Source organism: Sander lucioperca, chromosome 11 (genome assembly GCF_008315115.2).
Source record: "Sander lucioperca isolate FBNREF2018 chromosome 11, SLUC_FBN_1.2, whole genome shotgun sequence".
NCBI classification, from domain to species: domain Eukaryota; kingdom Metazoa; phylum Chordata; class Actinopteri; order Perciformes; family Percidae; genus Sander; species Sander lucioperca.
Window position 1 is genome coordinate 18,772,010 of NC_050183.1, and position 13,741 is coordinate 18,785,750.

At 36.8% G+C, this 13,741-nt stretch overlaps 2 protein-coding genes across 5 annotated transcripts in view; both read left to right on the forward strand.

The window, feature by feature from the left end:
* The window catches only part of cfh (complement factor H), a 120,735-nt gene that overhangs the window by 30,820 nt on the left and 76,174 nt on the right, over positions 1 to 13,741 (forward strand). The window lies entirely within an intron of this gene.
* The window catches only part of LOC116038094 (complement factor H-like), a 65,205-nt gene that overhangs the window by 14,373 nt on the left and 37,091 nt on the right, over positions 1 to 13,741 (forward strand). For 2 of the 4 annotated variants that reach the window (XM_031282292.2, XM_031282295.2), the window contains 3 exons: positions 3,333 to 3,518; positions 4,074 to 4,253; positions 13,264 to 13,519. In XM_031282292.2, coding sequence (XP_031138152.1) covers positions 3,333 to 3,518; positions 4,074 to 4,253; positions 13,264 to 13,454 — 557 coding nt within the window. In that variant the 3' untranslated portion in view covers positions 13,455 to 13,519. Of the gene's footprint in view, positions 1 to 3,332; positions 3,519 to 4,073; positions 4,254 to 5,365; positions 5,699 to 13,263; positions 13,520 to 13,741 lie in introns of those variants that run through there. The other 2 variants (XM_031282293.2, XM_031282294.2) reach the window with 2 other exon arrangements.

Consider the following 13,741-nt stretch of genomic DNA (forward strand, 5'->3'; position numbering starts at 1 on the left):
GCCACACCGTCACTGAGTCTGAGTGCGCTACGGCAGGACCAAACCATTTCATGCAGATACAGGGGGGTGGTCGGTCTATATGGATGTTGTCGGTACACGATCCGTTCTGCCTGCACGATCCGTTCTGCACATGCGCAAGATAATACTGTTTTACGTATCCATACGACCTGCATGATCTGTTCCACGCTAGCCTATGGCTAGCCTCCACCGGGAAGCTAACGTTAGTTTAGCTAACAGCTAATTCGGCTAACCGCTAGCTGACAGCTAGATTCAGTCTAAAATAACGTTAACTCAAACGTAATGGGAAAAGCAGGCTACAGCTAAATTAAGACTTCACAGTAATAACAATAAAGACAAGTATTGAGTGATTGTATTTTAAATGAGCACAAGTAAAGTAGAACTGACGTAACAGCTGTTATATATGTTAGGTGTTTGTTATATATGTCAACGTTTATTTTCAAGTTTTATTTTGAGTGTCTTTTAAAGTTATTACATGCTGTCTCAGCTAGCGGTTAGCCGAATTAGCTGTTAGCTAAACTAACGTTAGCTTGGCTGTCGACCGGAAGCGTGGAACAGATCGTGCAGTGTCGTAAATCCTCGTACAACCGCGCATGCGCAAACATTTTGCGCATGTGCAGAATGGATCGTGCAGGCAGAACGGATCGTGTACCGACAGATGTTTACTTTTTTTGTCAATGGAGATATTTAACTTTTACTGCCAAAAACAAGTAAAAACAAAGAGATCATTCATTTTGCCATACCCGACTCAAATATCCTTTCGGTCCCAGTGATTTATATATATAAAATCACATATAAAATCACAGCAGGATGTGTTACGAGGAAGTGGCAGCTTGATGATAAGTAACGGTGCTGCAAAGGGTCAAAATAGTAGCCTGTTAGGCACGACGCAAAGCCAAGTGAAGTGTAAAATAAATTAATATTTAAATGAGCACGCATATATATATATATATATATATATATATATATATATATATATATATATATATATATATATATATATATATATTAGGACTGTCAGCGTCAATGCGATTAAGGGCCGACGCGATGCGATTAATTTTTTTTAATTGCATGCCGGCATTTATTAATTTATTTTACACTTCACTTGGCTTTGTGTCGTGCCTAACAGGCTACTATTTTGACCCTTTGCAGCACCATTACTTATCATCAAGCTGCCACTTCCTCGTAACACATCCTGCTGCTGCAGGCTGCAGGCATGATGGAGAAAGACAGCAGCAATGAAATCCTGAATGGCGCCTTTTATTTTCCAAAACTCCCGGACGGCTCGTAGACAAGTCGAAAGCCATATGCACGTTGTGTAAAGCCGAATTAAAATATCACCGAAGCACGTCAAGCTTGAGCTACCACCTACGGAGCTAAGCATAGTAGTACAGTTAAAGTGATGCTAGACCACCGGCCCTCGGGGGGCGGGGGAGAGATGAATGTTCGGAAACAAGAGGTTGCTGTGGCCCGCTGTACAGGTTAGTTTGACCAGCGGGTAGCAGCGGTGGCCGGAGCGAGCAGCAGCAGCTGCGGTGGCCGGAGCGAGCAGCAGCAGCTGCAGCGGCCGGAGCGGGCGATTACGGGGGGACATCCTCAGCAGTGAAACGCGAATGGGGGCTGGAGTATAGCCTAGCTAGGTGGAAAGCTAACGCTAGCCGGCCACCTGTTCCATCAATCCTGCTTGCAAGTGTCCGCTCATTAGACAAAAACTGGACTACATCCAACTTCAATGAAACTCCCAACGCGAGTTCAGAGACTGCTGTGTTTTTGTTGTTGTGGAAACAACAGTGTACCGGACTATCCAGCCTGTTTCTCTGTCGCCGGGTAAGAGTGGAGATGGGCTGTGTTAACACGGACTTGTGCAGAAATGAGCTGCTCATTAACCGGTGATCACTGGACGTCAGTGAGTAATCAACATTATTTTGGAGTTACTAAACACTATATTGACTCTAGTAAGCATAGGGATTTTTAGTTTTTTAGTTAGGTACTTGGAGGAATTGTGCAATAATGACAGATTCACACATTTTTCTTTTGTTTACAGTAAATAAATAATTACAAATCTTAAAATCAAGTTCATAAAGTAACTTTCTTTGCATTCATTTGATTCCCAATCAAGATACACTGGTAAAAATTGCTTCTGATTGTTATATCTAATATATATCTAAATATATATATGTACTTAAAAACTGTTCTGAAATGCAAAATAATAGAATTTTAATCATGTGATAAAATATGCGATTAATCGCGATTAACTATAGAACTTCAGCGATTAATCGCGATTAAAAAAAAATATCGTTTGACATCCCTAATGGAGGAAGGAGTATTAGCATACAAGCTCCCAAATTGACGCTCGTCTGAGAAATGGAGTTTTGGATAATGTTAAGCTTTGGCAGCTTTACCTATATGCTAAAATATACAATGACTGAGGAAGCCTAGTGACCAGTCCATAGCAACCAGTGTTGAATTACCCAGTGTGCTTTGCTGAATGGTCTCAATGTTTTATTGTTTTATTTCATATGAAAACTAGTTTACTAGAGGAGGAACTTAGTATTTGAAGTAATGCAGTAATGCAGGAAGTGTGCATATAGTTTCCAGTGCTTATTGTGTTTCCACAACAATGTTAGTGAGTAAATCTACTAAAATGGCCACCACACCATAACAGAGGAGTGGGATGTGTAAGATGAGAATGCAGAGGTTTAGTCACATATGTCATGGCTGTAAAAAAAACAATGGCTATCTGTATGTCTTTACCAAGCACAAACCAGTACAGAAGGCATCAATGAATTGTTGGGTAGGGTCAACCCTTTTTTCCATATTATTTTGGAGGGTCATCCAAAATGTATTGCTAGTGAAGGGAGGGTCAGGTCAATTTTGACTGAAGATCCCAAAACTCCTCCGGTGGCCCCTGAAATGAACAACCAACAGTCCCTTATTGTATATTTTCTCTGTGTACTACATTTACAGTACTCCAATCACTAAGAATGGAATTGCTAAAAGTGTTTTAGGTTAGCAACAGCAGTGTGTAACTGGTTCAAACTGAATTAAGTCATATGGAACGTGTGTGTTTCATATGGTAACAAAATATGTTTTTTTATAAATTAGTGTATAGTTTTTGCAAGAGTGTTTAATTTAGCAAAGGGTCTGAGGTGTTAATTGGGTGTGTGGTTGTGCTAATTGTGTGTAGTGTTTTGGAAAACCGGTCCCAGTATTCAAAATAGTGCTTAAGCAATCAAAGTAAACTGTAAGTGTAATATGCTGCTGTTTATACTGTTTAAAGCTCTTGATTAAACATATTCTCTTCTTAAAAACAGAAAAATGCAAAGTCCCACATCTATCAGACGGCTTACAACTCCCCACATATGAACAGCGCGATCAACTAAGAACAGGAGAAAAGTTGACGTTTACTTGCCGCTGGCGTGGAGACTTTCTAAGAGGGAAAGCTGAGGTTGAATGTTTAGCAGGCGGACGGTGGAGTGATCCCTTCCCAACATGTGGAGGTAAATCAATTCTTTTCCCCTTGCTCCTTATCTTGGAAAATGATGGAAAAAGATGATCAATGACCCAACAGTCAGATGTTTCTCACAGTGCACTGCAATCTCACAACATTTGCTCTATTTACCCTGTTTGACATTTTACAAATTATATTTGTGCTGTGCTATTTTCTTCTTCTTCTAGTATATAGTAATAACACTTAGTGTTTCAAGTTTCATCAAATTAATTTGAATTTTCAACTGGTATTAACATTTCAACTTAAAGTTAAATAAAGTTGAATTAACACATCTTTAAAAGGGTTTGAACAAGACCTGAGTGTTAAAACCTTCATGAAGGTATGGGATGTATTAGCTATATTATTAGTTATAAGACTATATTAGTTTTATCTAGGTGTACCTAATAAACTGGCAGTGTGTACATTTACAGACTTCAATAAGAAAAAGACTTGAAGAGCTTTTCTGGGAAATAACTTTTTCCGTGTGTGTGTGTGTGTGTGTGTGTGTGTGTGTGTGTGTGTGTGTGTGTGTGTGTGTGTGTGTGTGTGTTTTATGTTCTTTTAGTTCCTTCAGGTTGTGGGACACCACCATACCTTGCAGATGCAGACACCAGGGGAGCTCTTAAATTCCAGTACAGACATGGAGAAACGGTTGAATACATCTGTCAGAATTACTACCGTAAGGAGGGTGAGACTTACAAAACCTGCATCAATGGTGAATGGACTGGACAGATGAGATGCCTCAGTAAGTTACAACTCCTTTCACAGTTTTCATGTTGACATTTGTAGCCTATGTAAAACTGATTTTGGTTTCTGGGGTTTGCATGTAGCTGCTTGATTACATGATGAAGATAGAAAAAAACAAAAGAATAATTAACAGGCAACAATGAGTCTTAAATTATACCGACAGTAGAGCTGAACACAGCGCTACAAAGCCAATATGCAGTTACAACATGTTTGGTGAAAAAAATTAAGTTAAGACAGGACTCTGTTTTACATTATGAAAGAACAACTAGTCAGCTATACATATATATCAAGTCAAAGCTAGTTGGTGAGATATCCCTGACTATCCTAAGCTAAAGCTACATTTACTCACAGCTTTTCCCTTGGCTGTTAAGCCTATTTGAAAAATAGCCTTTTTGAAGAAACAACCTTTTAAGTTTGTTAGTCCACGTCAATAAATAAATAAGGCAGCTGATGAATGTAATCATGATGCAGGACAAGAGAGGTGAAAGAACACATTTGTTTTGTAGATACTGTGTCTTCCTCTGAAGATTGTTTAGAGGCAGAGTGCAGTATCTGCATTTCTTTTAGGTCACAGATCAGAAATAAAAGGTAAATGCATACATTTCTGTCAAATAAGATAGCACAGACTCATTGCCTTTACTGTACGCCGACCGATCATGTACACTGTTGTGTGTAGTAGTCCCCATTAAAGGGCCATTCTGAGCCATTCTGAGCCAGTAAAAACCCTGACACAGATAAATAACATCAGGCTACATAAATAAAAAGTACATAACAAACACAACAACACAAAATGTTATACAGAACAACGTGTGTGATAAAACCAACGTCAAATAACAAGGAAGTTAGGAGAGTGAATTAAATCAGCAATAGCTTAAAAAGCAGCATAGGGAATAAAAAGACAGATCAGGAGGTGACTTGACAGAAGCCAAGCAGCCTCAGACTTCGCTAACAGCAGTAGAAGAGCATGTTACTGATTACATTTAGGAAGACCTATTCAGTTTTTAAGCTCTAAATATATTTTGCATTCAAGAATAGTATTAATTATACATGGAGTTTGATGTGAGGTAATTTCCCATTAATAAAATGCTATTTATCTGTTATCTCTTGCAGAACCCTGTACTATGGATAGAGAGCTCATGAACAGATATAATATTGCCTTCAGATATGGTTATTCTGATAAGCTGTATTCACCCCATGATGATACTATCGAGTTCACTTGTACTAAAGGAAGACGTACCGGCACATTGTCCATGCGTCAGAAGTGTATTGATGGTGTGTTGAACCTGCCCACTTGCCAGTAAAGGTTTTTAGTTAACTGGATGTGATAAACATGTTCTGACTGGACAAACATGTAAATGATTAACAAGAAGTACAGTTGTTTACTGATCTTCTGGGCTTTCTTCAGCTCTGTCAACTGAGACAGTGTTAATAAAACATACAGTACATGTTCATGCATTCTGTTTTTTTAGCTCATATGTATTGTTTTATTAAAGCATTTGGTTAATGTTTGTATGTATTAGTCAGGCCTGCAATGCTGTTAAGCCCATTTGCATTTTAAGGATTTATTTTTCATACTCTTAATAAAACATTTGAATAAATAAGGGTTGAGGTATGCAGTATAGCAGGTACTAAATAAATAGTATTCTCCTCAATGCTGGACACACGACTGTAACGGGTTGAAAAGTAAATAAGGACATTTTCTGGAGGCACGATTCAGGAGGCACGATTCCAGTATGTGCAGGTACAGATTTTGTTATTGTAATACCTTGTTTACCATAGTTACATGCGACTGGAATACTGTAATTTGCTTTATGAATTTGTTCTTTTTCTTAGAGAATAATGGAGCTTGAAACTGAGGGGGCACATCACAAATTCATTTTTGTGGATGAAGACGGCTTCAACCTCTGTAAAGTGAGGAGACGCGGGAGGAACGTCATTGGGCAGAGGGCCACTGTCACAGTGCCAGGTCAGAGGGGTGCCAATATCACCATGTGTGCTGCCATCTCCAATGATGGGGTCCTTTACCAGATACCAACCATTGGCCCATACAATACAGAACGCTCATCACATTTCTTGATTCATTGAAAGAAATACTGATTCCACCCGAAGAGAGAGGGCTGTTGAGGCCTGGCATGACTCTGTATGTCATAATTTGGGACAATGTGGCTTTCCATCACTCTCGCCTTGTGAACGAATGGTTTGCAGCACAGCCTCGTATTATGATGCACTTCCTTCCTGCATACTCCCCTTTTCTGAACCCAATCGAGGAGTTCTTCTCTGCTTGGAGGTGGAAGGTGTATGATCACCGGCCATATGAGCAGATGCCCCTCCTGGAGGCAATGAATGCTGGTTGCCTGGCAATAGGTGCAGAGGACTGCCAGGGATGGATGCGCCATGCAAGGAGGTATTTCCCTCGGTGCATTGCAAGGGAAAACATTCAATGCGATGTTGATGAGAACCTGTGGCATAATCGTCAACAACGAATGGACTAAATGTGAAAGATAAAATATATCTTTTTTTTTTTTTTAATAAGTTTCCTTTGGTAGCTTTTTTCTTTTTTTTCAGTATCCATTTGAGTTTGTAAAGCGTCATATTTCATATTGATGGCTGTATTTTGTATTTTGTTGTCCATTGTGTAATGATTGATTGAAAGAATAAATTAATTTGACCACAAGTTGTGGTGTTTGATGGAAATATTTGCTTATGTTGCATGCTTTTAATGTTTTGTGAGTGTTAGAGCATTTTGCTAACAAAATGAGTCCTTTTGGCCATTGAGCTTCAGTTTTATCCTGTGTGTTAACTGTTTTGAAAATGTGATGTCAGAGTGGGGCAAATGTGTTTAAGCAATTGAGAAAAACTGTAAACATAACAGCCTTGTCCCAGAGTTTAGACGTCTAGCTATATGAAAAGCTATACAATGCGACGTTTTTAATAAATGTACATGAAGCAACTAATATCAACATGGACAAAATCTTGAATGTACTAATTGGCTTTTTTGATGATGACCTGGCCAAAGTAACAACACATCTAGAAAGTTTTGTTTTCACAATGATTCATTGTAGGATTATGATATTATTGAAAACCTATCTCAGAGTAGCTTTATAGAATGTACGGTTTACTGTATGAAAAAAAGAAGACAGAGACAGAATTGTCCTGGTACTCGTCTTCCTCTCACTCGTGCAGCAATTTTTCTTACTTTCTTTGTGTTCATCTGTATTGTTCCTTTTCCACACAAAATCAGCCCAAATATGTCCTCTTTTACTGTATGTACTACTACAGTACAGTAACATATGGTCATGCGATTGAAAGAACCGCAACACCTGAGTGTGTTTCCTAGATATCAGTCAGCTGTGATTGATCTATTTGCATAACTTCAATCAGCTGTTTCTCAGTAGCAATGGAATAAAATGGAGGGGGTATATTTGAGTTTATGTGTGAACAGCTGTTCACTTTGACTTTAGCCTATACGTTAGGTTTAGAACATGATGTTATCTGTTCTGACATACAGTGTGAAAGCATTTGTAAATTGGTCAGTAAAAATCCGTTGTTTTGGTCTTGGTGGAGCTTGTGTGTAAAAGAAGTTGAAGCATATTAAATTTGTGTTAACTGTATGCATTTTGTGTCAAAGCAACAAGAAATATGTTAAATGTATAGCCTACACAGATGGATGTTGTGCTAACTGTGTTAAGAGTTTAGGAAAGTTGTTAAAAGTATTGAAAAAATTGTCATAGCGATCGGAAAAAACTGTAAGTCCATAGTAATGAACCTGAGATCAGGTGTACCAATGGAAGACCCACTGAGCCACCCATTGATTGTGTGGGTGTTCTGATGGTGTGATGACCCTGTCCTCTTGCCAGTAAAAGCTTCAGTTGACTGGAAGTGACATGAGCTGGTTGGACAAACATGTGAATGATTGACCAGAGGGAAAATATATTGTATTGTTGTATATTCTAGTGATGTTATCTGTAACAATTCTAATAAAAAAGAAATGTATTTTGACCCTAAAGCACTCAGTGCTTTATAAATCAACAGTAGCATTTTAAAATAACTTATTTCACAAACAGGAAGCCAGTTAAAATATCTGAGAACTGGAGTGATGTGATCTCTCCTGGTCTTTAGAGGACTTCTAAGAGACATTTAAAAACAAGACTACAGTAGTCAAGCCTGTTAAAGATGGCATGGACAAGTTTTTCTAAATCTAGCTGAGACATAAGTCCTTTAATGCTTGATACAGTCTTACTGTAAGGTGATACTAGGCTGATTTTGTATCTCATCTTAATGTGGATGTTAAAATGAAGGTCTGAGTCCATGACTACACCAAGATTTACAGCATTGTTTGTGGTCTTTAATGATAGCCTGGTGGTCAAATGTTCTATTATTTTCTATTTTATAAGCATTCCTGACCCTGATTCCTTGACCCAAGTAAATCCATGTCTGAAAGCTGAAATTAATAAATACTAAATTAAACCAATATTGGAAAATGCTGTTTGGATTTATTTACATTTCTAATCTCATTCCTTGTTTTGGGAACCTGTGTAAATACGTGTGTGTGTGTGTGTGTGTGTGTGTGTGTGTGTGTGTGTGTGTGTGTGTGTGTATGTGAGAGACTGTTTCACTGCAAACGTCATTTCTACTGCACAGACAGACTTCAATCTGACTAACTCTAAGAGGAAAAACATTACCTCAGCCTCAAAGAGTGTAGTTCCTAAATACAGCGGTTCCTGGATCTTCACAATGAGACTCTTTCACCTTCTTTGGCTTTTTATCCTGTTACTGAACAGTGATTCATCTTTACAACAGAATGGTAAGCATGTCAGATTTTAGGTCCATTTTCTCTGTTGTTTTACTGTAGTTAAAAAACAACACACATGCATACATTACATATATACATTTTTGTCAGTTGATGCTAGGGGCCTAAGACACCAGTTACAAAAGAAAATCTGTGTTACCAATTTCTATGAACGCCATGTCTATAATGCATCATAAGCACATTTATAAGACATAATTCTTTCATAAGGCTTTGTAAAAATCTTTAAAAATGTTTAGAATCATGCATGAGAACTTCTAACAAGGTTTATAAAGTATTGTACTGTTCTGATGTATCATAACTGATTATAAATACTTAGTTTTCTGAAATGGAATAATGTCTTATAAACCAATAATACATACATTGATTCGCAATGATTATCAAAATTGGAAATTGGTGCTAACATATAATATGCTTCATTTCCCAACAAATGCAGCAATAACATGTAAACTGACACTGCCGCCAGTCCAAGGAACCAGGTATGAATCTGTTTCCAGAAATGTGTTTTTACCTGGTGAGACACTGAGAGTCATTTGTGGAGAGAAGTACGGGATTTCTAACAATCAGGAATCAGCAGTAACTACATGCAATGAGGACGGAGAGTGGACTATCAGACCAGTATGCACAGGTACAACCATCGACTGTGAGATTGTTGTTCTCTAACTGTGTGTGTATGGTTCATTAACCTGTGATGATGATTATCAATCTTTACTGAAGATACACAAGTTTTCTCTTATTCTAGAGGTTGTATGCAGCAATCAAAGACCGCAACATGTGTATTCCTTGGAATACAATTGGTGGCAACAAAAAAAAATGGGTGAGACTACAAGATATTGGTGTAAGATAGGCTACATAAGCACAGATGGTGCTACCCAGGCCACATGCACCAGAGATGGATGGATACCAAATCCACTCTGTCGAGGTATTGTGAACTTTATATTTCTTCCATTACTGTTTTATGGAGTTACTTTTGTGTCCGTATTTTAAAAGTGGGGAAAGAGCTTTGAAAATGGTAAGATTTGATTCGCTGTGATCAAGTGGCACAAAGTGGAAAATTGATTTAATAGGAAATATTTATATTATAATGTTTGTAGTATAACTAAAAGTTTAAACATTCACCATACTGCATTAAAACTGCATATCATAATATTATAGGTCATTTCTACTGTCCACTCTCCAAACAATGGCAAAGGGATTAAAAGCTCACAGAGAAGAGGGGCTAAGGGGACGACACTGTTAAAACAACTTTGCTTGCATTTCCTAAGAAAATTAATTTTTCTTTAATATTTTCACTGTTTTTCAGATGGCCATTTTCCATTAAAGGACAAATCCGGCGCAAAATGAACATAGGGGTTAATAACATGTGTACCGAGTTCGATGTTCTCTGGGATTTGTTTTCATGCTAATCGAATGTGACCAGTTTTATCGCAAACCGTTAATTAGCTTATAACGCTAGTCGTCAGGGCACGGCTAATGTAAAAATAAATTGCTATTTCTATACCACTAACAAGACTCAAAATTGCACCACACTTCCATGGTAGCATAATGAGGGTCCCTACATGTAAACCGAAGCATTAAGAACTTTGTAAGTGTACAGACAGTTTATTAAAAAGATAGTTTAGAAAGACAGTACCATTCACGTATACAGACGAACGCCGTGCAACGTGAGCTGAACTGTCACTTGGAATCTCCCATGGTCTGTGGTTTCCCAATGGGTCAATGGAATTACGTTTGTGAAATGTAATTACATGGAAATGCATTAATTATATCTGTTTATTAAAATATATGTACGCCGTTTGTCATTCGACTGGTCGGACTGTTTTGCCAAGATTGCGCCTGCCTGTATATGTGAAAGGTACTGTTTTTCTAAACTATCTTTTTAATAAACTGTCTGTACACTTACAAAGTTCTTAATGCTTCGGTTTACATGTAGGGACCCTCATTATGCTACCGTGGAAGTGTGGTGCAATTTTGAGCCTTGTTAGTGGTATAGAAATAGTGATTTCTTTTTACTTTAGCCGTGTCCCAACGACTAGCGTTATAAGCTAATTAGCGGTTTGTGATCAAACTGGTCACATTCGATTAGCATGAAAACATATCCCAGAGAACGTCAAACTCGGTACACGTGTTATTAACCCTAGGTTCATTTTGCGCCGGATTTGTCCTTCAAATATGAAGGTGAATTTGCATAATATGATATTGCTGTGGCCAGACTTTCAAATTATATTTTACAATTGGTCCTTATCGATGCTTTTTAGTGTGATTTATTGTTGTTAATTTTAATGACCTGCATTTAATTACATATTCACAATTTTAAATGGCCAGGTTTCCTGGTCAGACCCCATGTATGTTCCCATTCCTATGTGCTCATTAGATTGTGATATACCGTCTAGGAGATCAATATATTTATTCATCATACAGTTTTAGGATATATTTCTACAAAGTATTAGAAATCATTGAACAGTGAAAAAAACGTACTAAATTAAGACCAAAAACTTATAAGTAAATATATTTTCAAATTTAAAAGGTATATCTCATGTAAATGTATCTTTACCATGTCTTCAGTTCTATAATCACATCCTTCTTCAGTGGATGCAAATATAGGCCTACAGAAGATAATATTATATTTACGGGTAAAAACTGTTTTTCTGACTGATTTACTGATTTGTATTTATTTTTTAGGTTGACATTTTTGAATGCAAAATATTGTGTGATGTAAGCATTTTCCGCAGCCCTCACCCACAAAGGTGTGCCAATATATGTGAAACCTTTTAAACTGTGCCACAATCTATTACCTCAACCTCTACCTTATTTGTACCAATATATATTTTTTAGAGCTTGTAGGCTGTGGGAGTCCACCACCTCTCACAGATGGAGACATCAAGTACACCGTGAAAAGTAATTACAGCCATCAAGAAAGGGTTGAATTCATGTGTCAAAATTACTACACCATGGAGGGTGGGCCTCACAGAACCTGCATCAATGGTGAATGGATTGGACAGATCAAATGCCTCAGTAAGTTACAACTTCTTTCACATTTTTCATGTTGCATTTGTTGAGCATTTTGCATACAGTATGTAAAACAATGTATTTGGTTTCTGGTGTTTGCATGTAGCCACTTGATTTAAACATTACATAATACAGATAGAAAAAAAATAAAAATAATTAACAGGCAACAATGGGTCATAAATTATACTGACAGTAGAGCTGAACACAGCCCTACAAAGCCAATATGCAGTTATTACATGTTTGGTAAAAAAATATTATTATCTGTTTACCTTATGAAAGAAGAACTAGTCAGCTATGTATATATATATATATATATATATATATATATATATATATATATATATATATATATATATATATATATATATATATAACTAGTCAGCTATGTATATATATATATATATATATATATATATATATCAAGTCAAAACTAGTTGATGAGATATCCATGACTAGCCTAAGCTAAAGCTAAATGTACTCACAAATTTCCCCTTGGATGTTAAGCCTAGTTGAAAAATAGCAATTTTGAAGAAACATTTTAAGTTTGTTATTCCACGTCAATAAATAAATATGGCAGCTGATGAAGGTAATCATGATGCAGACAAAAACAGGAAAAGTCCATTATCTTAGCAAAGTAGCAGGAACAGTAGACTAACATCTCAGCTTCTGACTCTAGTGAAATTCATGTGACGTGATATGAGTAAACAACCTTTAAATCACCTATTTAAATTGTAGAATATTGATTTCAATATACTTTAAATAATACAGAAATACATCTGATCCCTATAACTACGGACTGTATATGATCAAAATAATAATTTTCCTTTAAAACAGGACAAGAGAGGTGAAAGAACACATTTGTTTTGTAGATATTGTGTCTTCCTTTGAAGATTGTTTAGAGGAAAAGTGCAGTATCTGCATTTCTTTTACGTAATATGAGGTTCCTAACCTATCTAAAAAAGGTATACAAAATTCTTATCTGTTTCACAGTTTGCTGGCCAGTAATGCGCTGTATGTTGAGTATTGTAACAAAGCAAACTGATTATTACTATTTTTACTATTATTATTACTGATATTCAGATGTCAACTCTAAATATATTTTTTTATCCAAGATAAGTAATACTTATACATGGGGTATGATGTGAAGTAATTCCCTATTAATAAAGTTCTGTTTATCTGTTATCTCTTGCAGAACCCTGTACTGTGGATAGAGAGCTCATGAACAGATATAATATTGCCTCCAGATATGGTCATTTCGATAAGCTGTATATGGTCCATAATGATTTTATCGAGTTCACTTGTACTAAAGGAAGACATACCGGCACATTGTCCATGCGTCCGAAGTGTATTGATGGTGTGGTGAACCTGCCCACTTGCCAGTAAACGTTTTTAGTTAACTGGATGTGATAAACATGTTCTGACTGGACAAACATGTAAATGATTAACAAGAAGTACAGTTGTTAACTGATCTTCTGGGCCTACTGCAACAGTTTAAATAAAACATACATGTTCTCATGTTTTTTTTTTCATATGTATTGTTTTATTAAAGCATTTAGTTAAGTAGATCAGACACTACTTTGTATGTATTAGTCAGGCCTGCAATGCTCTTAAGCCCATTTGCATTTTAAGGATTTATTTTTCATACTTTTAATAAAACATTTGAATAAATA